This window comes from Papilio polytes, unplaced genomic scaffold (genome assembly GCF_000836215.1).
Source record: "Papilio polytes unplaced genomic scaffold, Ppol_1.0 DF824225.1, whole genome shotgun sequence".
NCBI classification, from domain to species: Eukaryota; Metazoa; Arthropoda; class Insecta; order Lepidoptera; family Papilionidae; genus Papilio; species Papilio polytes.
This window is the reverse complement of record NW_013524979.1, coordinates 1,330,015-1,346,010: the sequence shown is the minus strand read 5'-3', so window position 1 is coordinate 1,346,010 and position 15,996 is coordinate 1,330,015. Positions and strand designations below refer to the sequence as shown.

General features: G+C 34.9%; 1 protein-coding gene across 1 annotated transcript in view; it reads right to left on the bottom strand.

The window, feature by feature from the left end:
* LOC106110522 (myb-related protein B) overlaps positions 1–15,996 on the bottom strand; it is a 41,055-nt gene that overhangs the window by 2,130 nt on the left and 22,929 nt on the right. Inside the window, exons 3-12 of the mRNA XM_013292378.1 lie at positions 11,915–12,044; positions 11,032–11,181; positions 5,857–5,954; positions 5,267–5,401; positions 4,730–4,895; positions 3,760–3,956; positions 2,802–2,896; positions 2,110–2,273; positions 1,067–1,222; positions 4–38 (exon numbers count right to left, since the gene is read on the bottom strand). Coding sequence (XP_013147832.1) covers positions 4–38; positions 1,067–1,222; positions 2,110–2,273; positions 2,802–2,896; positions 3,760–3,956; positions 4,730–4,895; positions 5,267–5,401; positions 5,857–5,954; positions 11,032–11,181; positions 11,915–12,044 — 1,326 coding nt within the window. The remainder of the gene's footprint in view (positions 1–3; positions 39–1,066; positions 1,223–2,109; positions 2,274–2,801; positions 2,897–3,759; positions 3,957–4,729; positions 4,896–5,266; positions 5,402–5,856; positions 5,955–11,031; positions 11,182–11,914; positions 12,045–15,996) is intronic.

The following is a 15,996-nucleotide window of genomic DNA, read 5'->3' as shown; positions in this document are numbered from 1 at the left end:
GGCGTCGGCGTCTGCAGCAGCGGACTCGCGCTCCACTCCTGGAAAACATATAATAACTTATTTAACACTAAATCGTACTAATATTATAAATGCGAAAGTTTAGATAGATGGATGGATGGATGGATGGATGGATGTTTGTTAGAGTTTGTAGCCTAAACGGCAGAACGGATTTTAATAAAATTGGCATAGATGTAAAGAATAGTCTGGAAGAACACATAGGCTACTTGCATTTGTTTTTTTTTAATTCCGCGCGGACGGAGTCGCGGGCGGAAGCTAGTTCTTTTATAAAACAAACAGAAATCCGACTTTAAAATTTAAAAAAACTAATAAGAAATTAAATTGAAAGTAACAAAATATAGCTGTGGCTCGCGACTTCGCCCGCGTGAAATTAAGAAATAATAATAATATACCCTGTTACTCACAGATAAAGTACCTTTCTAACGGTGAAAGAATTTTTAAAATCGGCCCAGTAATTTTTACGTAAATCGAATACATACAAAATACAAATCTTTCGTCTTTATAATATTAGTATAGATAAGGATATCGTCTATAGATAAAATGTCTGCTCTGTTTTTTTACTCGGCTTTGCTCTGTTTCGAACCCAAACAGAAATTTTAGAAAACATATTTATGATGTATTGAAATTCAGTATACTATAAAAAATTCTAACACAGGATTCTTAATCGACAGATCAAAAGCGTTGTAATTTATATTCCGCGATTTTCAATAGATACAAAATTATTTGATTTTTGTAGACATAAAAATCACATCAATGCTAATATTATAAAGACGAAAGATTTGTAGTTTTGTATATCATGAAATAACTCAAAAACTACTGGGCCGATTTAAAAAATTTCACCGTTAGAACGATTAGTACGATAGTGAAATAAAAAAAAACGTGAAAAAATATGTGAAATCAAAAAAAAAATTAATCATTTTTTTTAATTTCACGCCGGCGAAATCGCAACAATAGACAAAAAGGCTATATTTAAGCTGAAACCGAAATTAAAGAATTTATTCCGAAACAGAAACCGAAAGAATTAAAGATAGTTCTGTAAGTATAATACCTTTCCATATGTCCTGAGCGGCGTGGAGTCGAAGTGCGCGAAGGAGGCGGCGGCGGGCGAGTTGAGGAACTGCGAGGGGCTGAAGGGCAGCGCCTTGATGGGCGTCACTCCTGACTCCTTCGGCTCTAAGGCCTTGGCGATCGCCTCCGACCACGTCTGGAATGTACAAAACACATCATCTTCACCAGCTCACTATATGTCCCCACCGAGGGACTCGTAGCTACCCTAAGTATGGGGTGACTAGGCCATAGTTAAAAGTCAAAGTACAAAACACAATCTATACTAATATAAAGAGGAAAGATCTTTTTGTAAGATTTAAAAAATTCTTTCACCAATAAAAAAACTATCAGTAATATATGCTACATTGTTTACGATTTGTTTAATTTCACGCGGACAAAGTCGTGATAAAAAGCTAGTATATCATAATGTGACAAACTTGTAAGTGATTAATAACTAAACAACTTGAATTAAGACACTAAGAGGCTGTCCCACCACTGGCTGATAGAGGCTCAGATAGCTTAAAAGTGACGTCACTGACAGAGTACCAAAATCAGATGTTTCCATTACATATTTCAGACGTTGGATTGTTATCAGACAATTTACAAGAATTAGGTAGGGCAAACTCTAAGAGCATCTACCAAATTGTAAATAGTCTGATAGGAATCGAACGTGTAAAATATGTGATGGAAATATCGAATTGTGTTACCTTATCTGACATATTTTACAGTGGTAGAATACCACGACCACACAACACAGGCGTGAAGTGGGAGCAATTCCACTTACAGTCTGATCAGCGTGGTGCCGGAGGCCCTATTTTACTACCTTTTCCGTTCCAACTCTTTCTTATAAGGAAAGGGTGGATGGGAAAGAGGAATTGACGGTGGAGGAGACGCATAGAAAGGGGAAATATCCTCTTTATGTACGTCGATTTAGGTGGGCGGTTGCTCATTTGCCACCTTATTGTGTAAAAAAAACAAGCTATCTGAGCCTCTATCAGCCGGTGGTGGGACGAGGCCTTAAATAGTGAACAATAAGTGTCATACATTGGCTGTGTGTGCGGTGTGTGCGGTGTGTGCGGTGTGTGCGTGCGGTCGCTTGGCGCGGCGACGCAGGATGGGCGGCGGACTGCACTCCGCGCTCTTCTTGGGCGACACGTACACCGACGGCACCTCGATCTCCTTGCAGCCCGCCTCCAGCGCGTACCTCGCTGGAAAATTGTTATATAACGTTTATATTACCTTATTAATAATATAAAGACGAATGTTTAGATGGATGTATGTTTGTTAGTTTGTAGCCTAAACGACTGAACGAATCTCTATGCAATTTGACATAGTCCGGGAGAATACATAGGCTTTCCACTTTTTGACCGACAATTTGTCTGTTGGTTTTTTTTTTATTCCACGAGGACGAAGTCGCGGGCGAAAGCTAGTTAATATTATAAATGCGAAAGTTTAGATGGATGGATTTTTGTTAGCCTAAACTGCTGAATGAGTCTACATGAAAACCATAGATATACAGAACTATCTGAAAGAACACATCAGATATTTACTTTTGTTTTTTTATAATCCTGGCAGACGGAATGGCGTGTAAAAGCTAGTAATCTTACTAATATTATAAATGCGAAAGTTTAAATGGATGGATGTTTGTTAGAGTTTGTAGCATAAACGACTGAACGGATCTAGATAAAATTTGGCATACATGTAGAGCAGAGTATGAAAATAAATATATTACTTACTTGTACTTGAATTCACAGATTGATTATCTGAAGTTGTGGCTTGTGATAAATAGCTTTTGATCGGAGAGTCAGGTAGAGAATCAATGTTTACATATCTGAAAATAGAAAACGTCAAAATTAATTTAAAAACTAACTTTGACAAAAATCAGGTTGCCCTTGTCCCAAGTGGGTAGACATAGTATACTCTTCCATACATCACTATCAGCCGTCATATCTAAATTCATTCCTAAGCATATCCTCTTTCAGGAAACTTTAAGGTCTAATCCTTTTTTCTAGTCAAATTAAGGATTAATCTATCTTTATCTTTACATATGAGTGCTGTCAAAATGGCGACCAGACCGCTATCTCTGGATCGGGTGGACCGATTTGGACGGGACTTTGGAAGATATCTGGTAAGAAGCACACGGGAATATAGACGACATTTTTTTTATTCCATGCTAACGAAGTTTGCGGACTGTTCGTTTTATTATATGTATATGTATCTTACGTTACGTAGCGTAATCATTCTATTATATTTTTTTTTTATTTTCCGTATTTCTAAAAAAATATACTATAGTTACATTAGTCATTCCCGCCATTAACTATTATGAAAAGATCCTAATACAAACATTTATCTTAAATTACAATAGTAAAAAAAACTCTTACTTTCCTCTTCAGAATAGGCAATATGCATATGACGCCAAATTGTACCAAACTTTTTTTAAGTATACTTTAGAACTATAAAAACATTCCTGCAAAGATTTTTTTTTAATATAGTGTAATTTAGTGGCAAAATTTAATCATTAAAAAGTGTCTTTTTTCAAATTCCCTCGCTAAGTTCTAAAACGCACAATATTGGTCGAAGCAAGTGGCTTATCTATATATAATATTTTAGCGTCAATTTTTTTCGGTTATTTTATAACAAGTAGAATCGTTTAAAAAAAGAAAAAAATACATGCATATGCCTTATTATACTGACTTGAAAGGTGACTCGACTATCTCTACGGTGTCGACGGCGACGAGGCGGCGCGGCGGGGAGCGCGGCGAGCGCGGCGAGCGCGGCCGCAGGGCAAGCTGCTCCTTCAGCAGCTGCCTGAAGTGCTGCACTTGCTTCGAAGGCGCACTGGACGATGTATTACTCTGTATCGATTCGTTGAATGGATCCGTCCAACTCTGCTGAAATACAAACATTTTTTTTATATATATGTCGAAATCAGAAGAAATCAATTTGAATTTAAATCATAATTAGAATAAGAGCGCCGCCAAGTGACTTTCGAGAGAACTTAGATTATTCTGAAAACTAGTTCCCATGCGACTTCATCCGCAAATAAAATAAATTTCATTTTATTGTTTACATTTGTCAAATTATCAATTGCAAATGTCAAAATGACATGACATGATGACAACCTTAGCAATCTTTCTTTCTTGATGTTGGCAACAACTGGTCTCTTTCCCACATTTTGGATAAAAGTATTTATCCCTAAGTTTAATGGCGTGAAAAAATATAAGTGTGGGGCTTTTTATTAAAAAAAGAGTTATTCAAAAATATGCTGTGATTGCTGATATCTTAGGCAACAAAGAAGTGTGTGTTTACGCTTTATTATAATAGTATAGATAGGGATCGTTGAGAACATTGTTTGAACGATATGAGCTTGGTAGATCGATGATATCCTGACTGAGGAGTATTGTGAATGTATTCCTGGCATCCAACTTTACCAATGACCGTCCACACATGATCTCGAGAGATAGTAATTCTGATATCGAGCTAGCTCTAGCCGACATTTTGACTTATTTAGATGACCGCTTGCTCGTTTACTACCTTATAAGAAAAACTTGCATCTGTATATGTTGAAATAACTCAAAAACTACTGGACCCATTTCAAAAATTCTTACACCATCAGGACCGATTTAAAAAAAACAGTCGAATTGACCTTTTCAACATAACTTACTTCATTGTATAGTATTTGCACGTTGCTGGTGTCGGCGTTCTCCGCGTGCTCCCGGCTCTTGGCGCGCGCCTGCTTGCGGCGAATGTTCTCGAAGCTGTCCAATATATCTGGCTCGTATTTCCTCCTCATTGTTGAATTCCAGTGGTTTTTTATCGCATTATCTGTCCTGGAAAAGTTAAAAAAATGGCGGCTATTATTATATTATTTCTTTAAATTTTATTAATTTACCATAAATGGTGAAGACTGTTGTTAAATTTCTTTAACTTTTGGAATGTAATTTAGGATTACGGTGTTCTGCTGGATTACTCCCAACCGTCATCCCGCTCTGTCCCCATAGGGAGACAGAAGAGAATATGGTAAAAAGCTTCAGCCGTCCCACCTTTTGCGACGAGGGGACGGTTAGAAGTTATTTTATTTCAAAACGGTTCCATCTTTCACCTTATTGGTAATAGTGTGACTGAAAGGTGGGGCGCATGAAACTTGTTATTCCCACGTGGGGACAGATAGGGTGACGGTTGGGAATAACTGTCTACTCACCTGCCCGGCAGGAGTTTAGCGATCTTCGCCCACTGATTGCCGAGTTGTTTGTGTGCTTGATATATCACTCTGTCTTCGTGGTCCGTCCACGCTGTCTTCTTTATTGATGGGTTCAGATGATTGTGCCAACGTTCTCTGGAAATTTAATAGGTTGGATTTCAATTTATTTAATACAAGCTGTTCCCTTGCGGCATTATCCGCATGAAAATATAAAAACTTTATTTCATTCTTTAAATTTGTGAAATTTAAAATTTGATAATGTCTAAATTTCAATGTACAAATGACAACGAAAGTCGTTGGATAACAATAATCGGTACCATGACAACCTTGCTTCCTTGATGTTGGCAGCTTGTAGTTTATGGTCCCTTTCCCACACGAAGTTTTTTAACAATCAAGTAACATTAAAATGAATATCCTAAAGCGTGGCGTAACTGTAGGGCTTTTTATTAAAGAAAGAAGTTTTTAAAAATACGCAGTGATTGCAAACATCTTACGCCACAAAGTTGAGTGTATAAGCTTTATTATAATAGCATAGATATAGTAAAATATTAAAGAGAAGTTCAAGTATGATCGTATATTTCTGTACCAACCTGCATTGTTTTCCTATCCTTCCTTTTAAATGTCGAGCTATAAGTGTCCATTTCTTCGGACCGTATTTGGCGACCAGTTCCATGACTTTTTCGTCTTCCTGTAACATAAAATATAGGGAAAAAAATTAGGACTACTCTTTAATTTATATTAAATGTTAGAACCAATTTTAATACTTGTCTATAACAGCCTTGCAAATAAACGCGAAGTTAAACTTAAGAATAAACTGAGTCATCAACTTGCCCTTATCCCTTACGGAGGGTCGACACAGTATGTGCTGCTCTTCCATACATCTCTATCAGCCGTCACATCTGAATCCACTCCTTTCTTAAACATATCCTCTTTCACACAATCCATCCATACTTTCTTCGGTCTTACTCTTATTTTGTAGCCATTCACATTCAATCTCAACATTTTCAGGTTTATGTCCCCATCGTCTCGTCGCATAACATGTCCATACCACGCTAACCTTTTGCTTGTCAATTTCTAACAAACTAAGTATAAACAAATATTAGTACAAATTTCTGCTTATAATCAGTTTTTTCCAAATTAACTTTTTACCACGTTTATTTGTTAGGCTGTTAGTGTAATTGTTGTGTTAAAAATGTTAACGTTTAGTGTCCATAAAATTTTCCAAGCATCATTCAACCGCACCTTTATCGAATTAATGTCAAATAATAATAATTTAATACAGTAAAAAACTAAATAAAAGAATCGTGAGCCATACGAAAATACGTTACATCGCAAGGTGAGCTGGTTTGTGTGGGTGGAAAAAAAACACGATCAGCTGAGACATATTATCCATATTTAAGACTAACTATTGCTGGCGACTTTGTCCACGTGGATTTCAAAAACATAGTTAAACATATAGCCTATGTTACTAAGAGACAACGTACCTTTTTGTAAGTGAAAGAATTTTTGAAATCGGCCTAGTAGTTCTTGTGTTATTTCAATACATAGTAAAATTTAAAAATATTAGTATAGATGATACTAGCTTTCGCCCGCGACTCCGTACGCGTGGTAAAAACAAGAGAGTATATGTGTACTTCCAGATTACTAAATCTATACCTAATTTCATCGAGATCCGTTCAGCAAACTCTAACAAACATCCATCTAAACTTTCGCATTTATAACATTAGTATTAAGTATGATATACATAATGTATCGACAAAAACCCCAATATCCGTAGAATGATGTCATCAAAACCAAATTGCATTCCAGTAACGGACGTGAGATCGCGTAGGTTTACACGTGGTTATAATAAACATTGCTTATATCTGAAAACTATACCGTTCTCTCTCTTTCCACATAAAGAGTGAGAAGGACATGTAGTAAATAATGGTTATAAAATAGATTAGCATATGTTACACATTTGCCAACCATTCATAATACAAATAGATCGTAAATCTTTATTGCTGTTTTATGACACATATCGTAATGTTCTAGCATTTATATTCAATACATGTAAAGGATATCTACAGGAAGGAAAACCAGTAAATTCATAGTTTACAGATCCTTGTTATTTTTAATACTGGACCATGTTTTTACCAAATCACAATAATTGTCCACTTCCTATATCGAATTGAACATACAAGTTTTACAGCTTGCGAACACCAAAAACTAAACTATTGCACAACTGTTTAGTCCCTCTTTGATTCTTATATGGAGGTGCGAACACTGCTCGATTTTTAGTTATTTATCCGCATGAAATGTCAAAATTCAAATGCACAAATAACAATTGCTGCCTTGATGTTGGCAGCAACTTATGGTCTCTTTCCCACATTGGAATTTTATCCAAAATATTTATACCTAAATTTAATTGCGTGAAAATATATAGCCTAAAGCGTGACGTAAATGTAGGGCTTTTTATTAAAAAAAGAACTATTCAAAAATATGCTGTAATTGCTGACATCTTAGGCAACAAAGAAGTGTGTTTACACTTTATTATAATAGTATAGATATATTTCGCAGCATAATCAAATTCCATCACCAAAATAAGCAAATTTAAATATTATTTTAAGATACACAGGGTATTTAAATGTCAGACGAATGCAAATAGCATAAGAACGATTTAATCATCTGTTATGACGTCACCTAGATTCAAGGACGCCAGTTTATCCGAGGAAGGCATGGCATGACATGACATAATGCTCTGATAGTAATAGTTTCGAATATTTCGATAAGGGCTGTCAATGTGTTGTCTAAGCTTACGTTTGAATTACAAAAACATGTTATGAAACTTATTTTTTTTTTAACAATGAATGTCGAATTAATTATTTATATATCTTAATAATAACATAAATGGGAATTTATTAGTTTGTAGCCTAAACTGCTGAATGGATTTCGATGAAATTTGCCATATTTGTATAGAGGTATTAGTAGTACTGGAGACACACATAGTTAATTTTGTTTATGTTTAATTCAACACGGACAGAGTCGCGGGCGAATGCTACTAAATAAAACAGTAACAAATTGAGCATGTTTTAAGCATTTGTTTCCATGTAAGTCTAAAGTCCAAAATGGTCAGTCGGTAACCCTAGTACGATATCAATTTTATGCGTACCGCGTATCATCTAACAATGGATTCATTCATAAACTCTCAGAAGACGTATTATTTGTTAGAATGTCATTTGACGTGTGCTATTTAAAAAAAAACATGAATGGGACATGCTGGTACTTAGCACATATTTATATCATCCTGTATAATTGGCGAAATAATACATCATACTAATATTATAAATGCGAAAGTTTAGATGGATGTTTGTTAGAGTTTGTAGTCTAAACGGCTGAACCGATTTCGACGAAATTTGGTATAGATGTAGAGGATAGTCTGGAACACATAGGCAGTTTTTTTTTAATTTCTTGCGGACGGAGCCGCTGGCGACAAGTAGTAAATAAATAAAAGGGACTCTACTTTTTACATTAAACTTTTAACAAATACTAATGGCGATAGATCTTTCATCACTGTAAAAATTCATAAAACTAGCTTTTGCTCGCGACTGCATTTGTAGGAAATTTATAAAAAAAAAACTTGTCTATGGTCTGCTTCTAGAATGTATTATATCTGTGCCAAATTCCATAGAGCTCCATTGAGCTGCCTTGAAGGTACAACCTAACATCCATCCATCACTAATAGTGAAATGATACCAATTTACCCGAATAAATACAACAACCCTGATACAAATACAAGGGATAGAGGAGGAACGGGTAAGTTAACACATTAGAATGGGCGTGCAAATGCACAAGTGTTATTGAACCCTGACTCATCGGATAGACAGAGGTGTGTAATTGTGCATTTGAGTACAGTCACATTCAACTATGTTCATATGACGCTGACTGTACCTGTAAATAACAGATATATGTTATTGTACATTTAAGTGTAGTCACCGTCAACTGTGTTTACATGACGCTGGCTGTACTTGTGTAATTGTCAACTTAAGTGTAGTGACCGTCAACTATGTTCATATGACGCTGACTGTACTTGTAAATAACAGATATATGTTATTGTACATTTAAGTGTAGTCACCGTCAACTGTGTTTACATGACGCTGGCTGTACTTGTGTAATTGTCAACTTAAGTGTAGTGACCGTCAACTGTGTTCATATGATGCTGGCTGTACTTGTATTCACAATTGTATTATTCAATAGAATATAGAAAGGTAATTTATCTGTTAGTAACATAGGCTATATTTTCACGTGGGCGAAGTCGCAAGCAACAGCTAGTTATTTAATACTAACTTTAGTTTTTGAGTTATTTCAATACATACAATAATACAAATGTTTCCTCTTTATAATATTAGTGTAGATTACATAAATAAAGCGGTGTTTTAAAAGTAACTTCTCGTACGTAAAAAAAATCTCTTCCCAGTGAAAACGTAAACATTACAAGTGTCAACGGCCTGTTCTGTTTGTACACTCTGAGGTAACAAACCGTTATCATTTAGCGGTAAGATCATAAGCGTGTGAATTTACGTAATACTACAGAAATTACGAAATATTAGAACACCTAGAAGTTTCACACGAGGGAGTAAGAGCAGTACTTAGTTTAGACAGATGGATAGATGGATGGATGGATGTTTGTTAGAGTTTGTAGCCTAAACGGCTGAACGGATTTCGATGAAATTTGGTTTGTGTGTGAAAACACTTTTGTTTTTTTTTAATTAGACGCGAACGGGCGAGCGAAAGCTAGTCCTTTATAAATAAAAAAAAAATAGTAGAACTGTATTATCTATGTACTAATTTATTGCTGTCTGTACATTTGAACAGATTCAAGGATTTTGTATAATGCGATTCATATTAGCATTATAGGGATAAGGAAAAGCAGTAATAACTTTACAAAAACAGAGGTAACATTTTTCACTGACATTGTAACTTTTTACTCAATAACTTTCTATCGGTATTGCTCTAATATTCAAACGTTCTTAAAACCGGGACTCAAATCAAACACTTCAAACCGGTTTGTTAGCTATAAGTCTATGTTGAGATGCATCCCGGACAAACCAGTAGAATAAAGTAACTTTCTCTTTTGGTACTAATCTCAAGGACATTATTACAGCTACTAAGGTTGAGGAAGAAGTATGGATGAACTGTGTGAAAGATATGCTATAGGGATTCAGATATGACAGCTAATAGATGTATGAAAGAGCAGCAAATACTATGCCGACCCTCAAGGACAAGGGTACTTTATGATAATCTCTTAGTCATCTGAATTAAAATACAATTTTACTCCAGAAAACAGTAATATTGCTCGAATTTATTATCTGTTGCAGTTTCGATTGTTCAAAATATTAACCTACTTTAAACTTTAAAGTAATCTAACTTTTTCATACCTTATAACTTTATCTCAAAATATGCGCAAAATTACAGGAAATGTGACAAATAAGAGACGTTTACTTCGAGTTTTTGAATTTAGAACACTATAAAAACAATGACAATGACAGCTTTAGTTGCATTTCGAATTTATAGTCATTTTTCAAATTTCGAACATTTAATATTACTGTCAACTAATACTTTTTCTATTAGTTCGAGTTTCCAACACCGCAACAAATCTTTACAATCAGCGCCAAATAGGCGAAAATAGGGCACAAAATACCACGACTTATAACCTATACAATATAGTGGCCAGGGTCAAGTTTTCAAATTTAGAAAAAAAAACTTATAACGGTAGAATTACATACCTCCTTGGTCCATGGCCCCTTGACTAGTTCAGGATTGACGACCTTCGTCCACCTCTGCTGGCATTGCACATCGGAGCGGTCTGGAAACTGCGCAGCAATCAGCTCCCAATTCTCACTGTACATCCTTACATACGTTTTGAGCCTTTTATCCTGGAAATAAGACATTTTTTTCTTTGTATAAAAACAAACAGATATAACAGATTAGATAGATTTTAAACGGAAGGCTTTTATTAATTAAAAGGCTTAAAAATAATTAGGCACTAAGTTATATGTAATCTACACTGTTTTGTTGTGACCTTTTTTTTAAATATTATTAGAATAGCTGTTACATGAGACTTCGTCCCCGTGAAATAATGAATTAATAAAAGGTTAACCTATGTTACGCACTGACAAATTACCTCTCTAATGGTGAAAGAATTTTTGAAATCGTCCAATTAGTTTTTGAGTTATTTCAATACATACAAAAATAAAAATCTTTCCTCTTTATAATATTAGTATAGATGGCAAATGAGCGAGTGGCTTTCTGAATTCGCCGAATACAGAAGCGACCGCTGCCCATAGACATCCGTAATAGCAAATGCGTTGCCTACTCTTAATTGACGGAAGAAGACACACACATAAAGAGGATTCCCCTATCTGTCTACTACGCCATGAAATCTATTTTCCCTTTCCACCTTTTCCTTAGAAGAAGGGACAGGAAGAGGAAGCGTCACACACTCTGTCTTCACACTTCACGGCTGTCTTGTGTGGTCGTTGTATTGCACATGGCGAGCCGGCCCTATAGTGCTTATATGTTAAAATAACTTTTATGTTTTAGTACAGTGCGTTCCTTTTCTATCTATTGACATCTTAGTGATAAAGGAGGTGTAACAAAGATAATCACCTCCTCCTTGGTCCATCGACCTCTGTTGATATTCTTCCTCTGCCCAGCACCTTTGGTTGTAGTCGGCGCATCGTCGTACGCCGTCGAGTCCTCTGAATACTCGCTCGTGTCTGACTCATAGCCGCTACGTCTGTAAACATACGTAAATATTACATCGGATGTTTGTTAGTTTGTAACGTAAACGGCTGAACGGATTTCTATGTTGGTATAGATATAGAGGATAGTCTGGTAGAACAGATAGGCTACTCTCTTTTGTTTTTCTTAATTCCACGCGGACGGAGTTACGGGTTAAAGCTAGTATCATTTCATGCGAAATTGTATTACCATTTGTTTTAGAAGTACCTTGGGGTAAACGTAAAGCATCCTTGTAACCTACCAATCAATTCTGTTTTTATTACAATTGGAAATTAGAAAACAAAACGCTTTACCTCACATAAATTAAACTGAGATAAAATATTTCTGTCCGTATGTTAATTAACAATGCATAACATTTAAAGTTTCTCTTATACAGATAAAAACAAGAGAGACCCGTTCTTATCAAAAATCTTGCCATGTTAATGACTTTATCTTGTAAGTAAAATACCCCGAAAGACCACCAGTGAGAATGTTTTGTATTTGTACATTAAAAAAAGCTAATCTTTACATATAATAAAACTGGAATGTCTGTTTGAAATATCAAAAGAAAAATACTTAAGAAGATGATGTATTTACGTTACTAATAACAAAAATCGCATTTAACAAAAATGTTGTCTGTCTGTCCGCAAGCCGCGTTTGCTCCACGTAATCTCCGAAACGGCCGATTTCGCCCGGAATTTCACTGGAGGGTAGCTGACATAGACGGGCATATTATCTACTTTATATTATTTCCTTATAGGCTCCTTTTTATTTTAATATTGCCTGGAGGAAGTCGGGGGCAACAGTCAGTTTGTCAATAAATGCGTCGCCAGGAGGAGGCATTTGCCCCTCGTAGAGAATCCAAAAAGGTAGGGTAGGTATTCCCTCCCCCCTAAGATCTAACAAAGATTATCCACTGGCGACCCCCATATTTGATTGATTAATTTAAGTAAATTTTTAACTATAAATGTCAAAATATTGAATAAAAAGCATTTATTACAACCCTAAATATCCATTGAGTGTTTTCAAATACACGCTTTTGATAACGCGCGTTCAAGACCCATTATATCGATATTTTATAGACATCCATACAAACGGAAAGTCGCTAGAATCATACAGGGTCAGTCCATTACTGTACAAAGAATTTCAAAAGTACCGAGTATACATAGGGTTAAAGGACCCAGTATTCCTTGAAGGTTGCCAACAATACCAATCAACAATTTGTAACAACGAGAACAAAAAATGGCGCCAATCATTCTTCAATTTGTAGACGTATGCTTTCCAAGAACTATGACGTTTAAGCTATCCCTAACAACAATACAATGTATTCTATACTTTATGTCTATGAGTTTAAAGTTCAAAATCGTATAGGTAAATGTATAACCGGTTTAATGTAGCCGGTACCGGTTTTAAGAACCAATAATAATCCGATCGTCGCCGACGGTGAGGTAAGAATAGAAATAAGAATGTTTTAAAGGTAATTCATGCATACCGACGGACATATCAGCTGATTCGAAACCAGTTCGCACACTCATTCATTGGTAATTTCGCAAACGTGATATCTTTATATATGTACTAGCTGTTCCCGTGCGGCTCATCCGCATGTAATTATAAAAACTTGACTTTATTGTTTACATTTATCAAATTCTTAATTGCAAATGTCAAAATACTAATTACCTTACTATGGCAATCTTACTTCCTTGATGTTGGCAGCAACTTATGGTCTCTTTCCCACGTTAGGGGTTTTATCCAAAATATTTATCCCCTAAGTTTGATAAAGTTTTACTTAGTATAGACTAGTTGTCGAATGACTTCGTTCGCGCGGAATTAAAAAAAAACCCTTAGTAGTATATTCCATACCTTCTTACAGACTAGACCCATTGTTTATCGAGGTAGGTAGTGTTAGGAATAAAATTAGTACCGTGCTATAGAATTGGCGCAACTCTAGATTATCGGCATAAACTACACGTCCCTAGCTGACAGCTGTCAATGTCACTAGATGTATGGATAGATTGGCGCGTAACTTGAGTCTTGACGAGAAGTATTGCTTTGAGTTAAAAGCGACAGTATCAATTAAATAAGTTGTCTAAAAGTAGTAACAAAATCAATCTATCCATCTAAACTTTCGACGGTACAAAGTAAGATAATCGAATTCACAAACAAATCAACGATTTGGTTACTCGATGTTGATCAAATCTATGTGGTTTTTTACTTTTTACTAACCTACATAAATAGAAAAGAAACCTAACAAAATTTAGTTTAGTTTTAATACGGAAGAGTACAATTAGACATGTCACACTACAAATTCTACCAAATATTGTTGACTATAAGCGGTAACAATAAGACACATATCTGCGAAAAAACCTTTTTATCAGTCAGGGAAAAAATATACACAAGTATAATTACCGTCTAATTACTTAAGAAGTTGAAATAAAGAAAATTGTAAAAAATACTGTTAATAAAATGAAATAAAATAAGTAAATATGATGTTCTCAATAAATTACTTACACATATAACATCACGTCAGTTTAACAAACTCCAACAAAAAGCCATATTCACAATAACAAAACTAATAACATTAAAAACAAAACAATTGCACTAACACTCCATGTTTTCCCGCCAAAAGTTTTCAAGTTACAACATGTCTACGTATGGGACCCGAACATTGTAAGGGTTCAAAACACACTGACAGAAAATTTTAATCTTAGTAGCCACACTTATAAAAGAGGGTGGTAGATCGGATTATCGATATTCATATCGATATTTTGTCAAAATATCGATACATCTTGGACTACATTGAGAGCTGACAACCGAAGAAAAAGGAAGTATGAATTTGACAGAAATATTTTTGGATTTACGAGTTTTGAAAACTTGCTGGTGTGAGACTTAAGATACTTTTCAGGAAGATTTGGTGTAGCAAAAAAATCTCTTTCAATTCTTAACATTTTATGATCAATCAAGGGCAATAATTTAAAACAAATGTAATGAAATTCAAAATAAATCGAATAAACAAAATTATCGATTCCAAAAACATCGATGTAAATAATTATATTTTAACATCGGTGCATCACTAGTACCCACACCTACACGAAATGCACACACATGGCGCATAAGGGTGAAGAATACAAAAACTTTAAGGGACTATAGTTATAAAGTAGAAGAGGACAAACAACAAAAAAGAACGGGGGTGAAAGAGACAAAAGTCTACCCTCCAGTGGGAATGTGACGCAAGCTTAGGTAGGCAGGTGTAAACAACATGCATGGGAAAAGAACAAAGAAAATCGATTTCATACTTTTTATGTCCCAAGTTACTTTTTGATTTAGTTGAAGGTGTACCATGACAAGGTTACCATACTCTAATTATTTGGAGAATAATATTTCATTACCCACAGCTGATACATTTAAAACTAATGCATCATATATTTTACATAAATAAATAAAATAAAGTAATGTTTAATCCTTATCAACACTACAATTATGAATCACAAAAGTAATTAAACACAAAATAATGAAAAACCTAACTAATGAAATGAAAAAAAAAAGAATTTTTTAAAATTAGCGTTGCAATGGTGGCAGGATTGGGTACTCGCTCAGCTATAAATGCTGGATTCTTCTAATTGAAGTACCAGCGCTGATCTTCCGCGAGAACCCTTGATTTAGTGAATTAGGGTGCCTTTATCTATGAACTAAAAATAAGGCATTAAATAATTACATTTCTAATGGAAACAATATTAGTAATGAAGCCATTTTTTTATTCTTTGAAGATAACACACTTATACAATTAATATTAATTAATTTTTTTTTCAAGTACAACTAATAATTGGACGTTTATTTAAAAAGTTTATTTAACATTTATTTGGACTATTTCTCACCTCAATGCTAATTTAATTTACACAACTAAGCCAATATTAAATTGTTAAAAAATATAGTTTACTTGTAATGAGTAAACTTTAAAACTATACCGATTT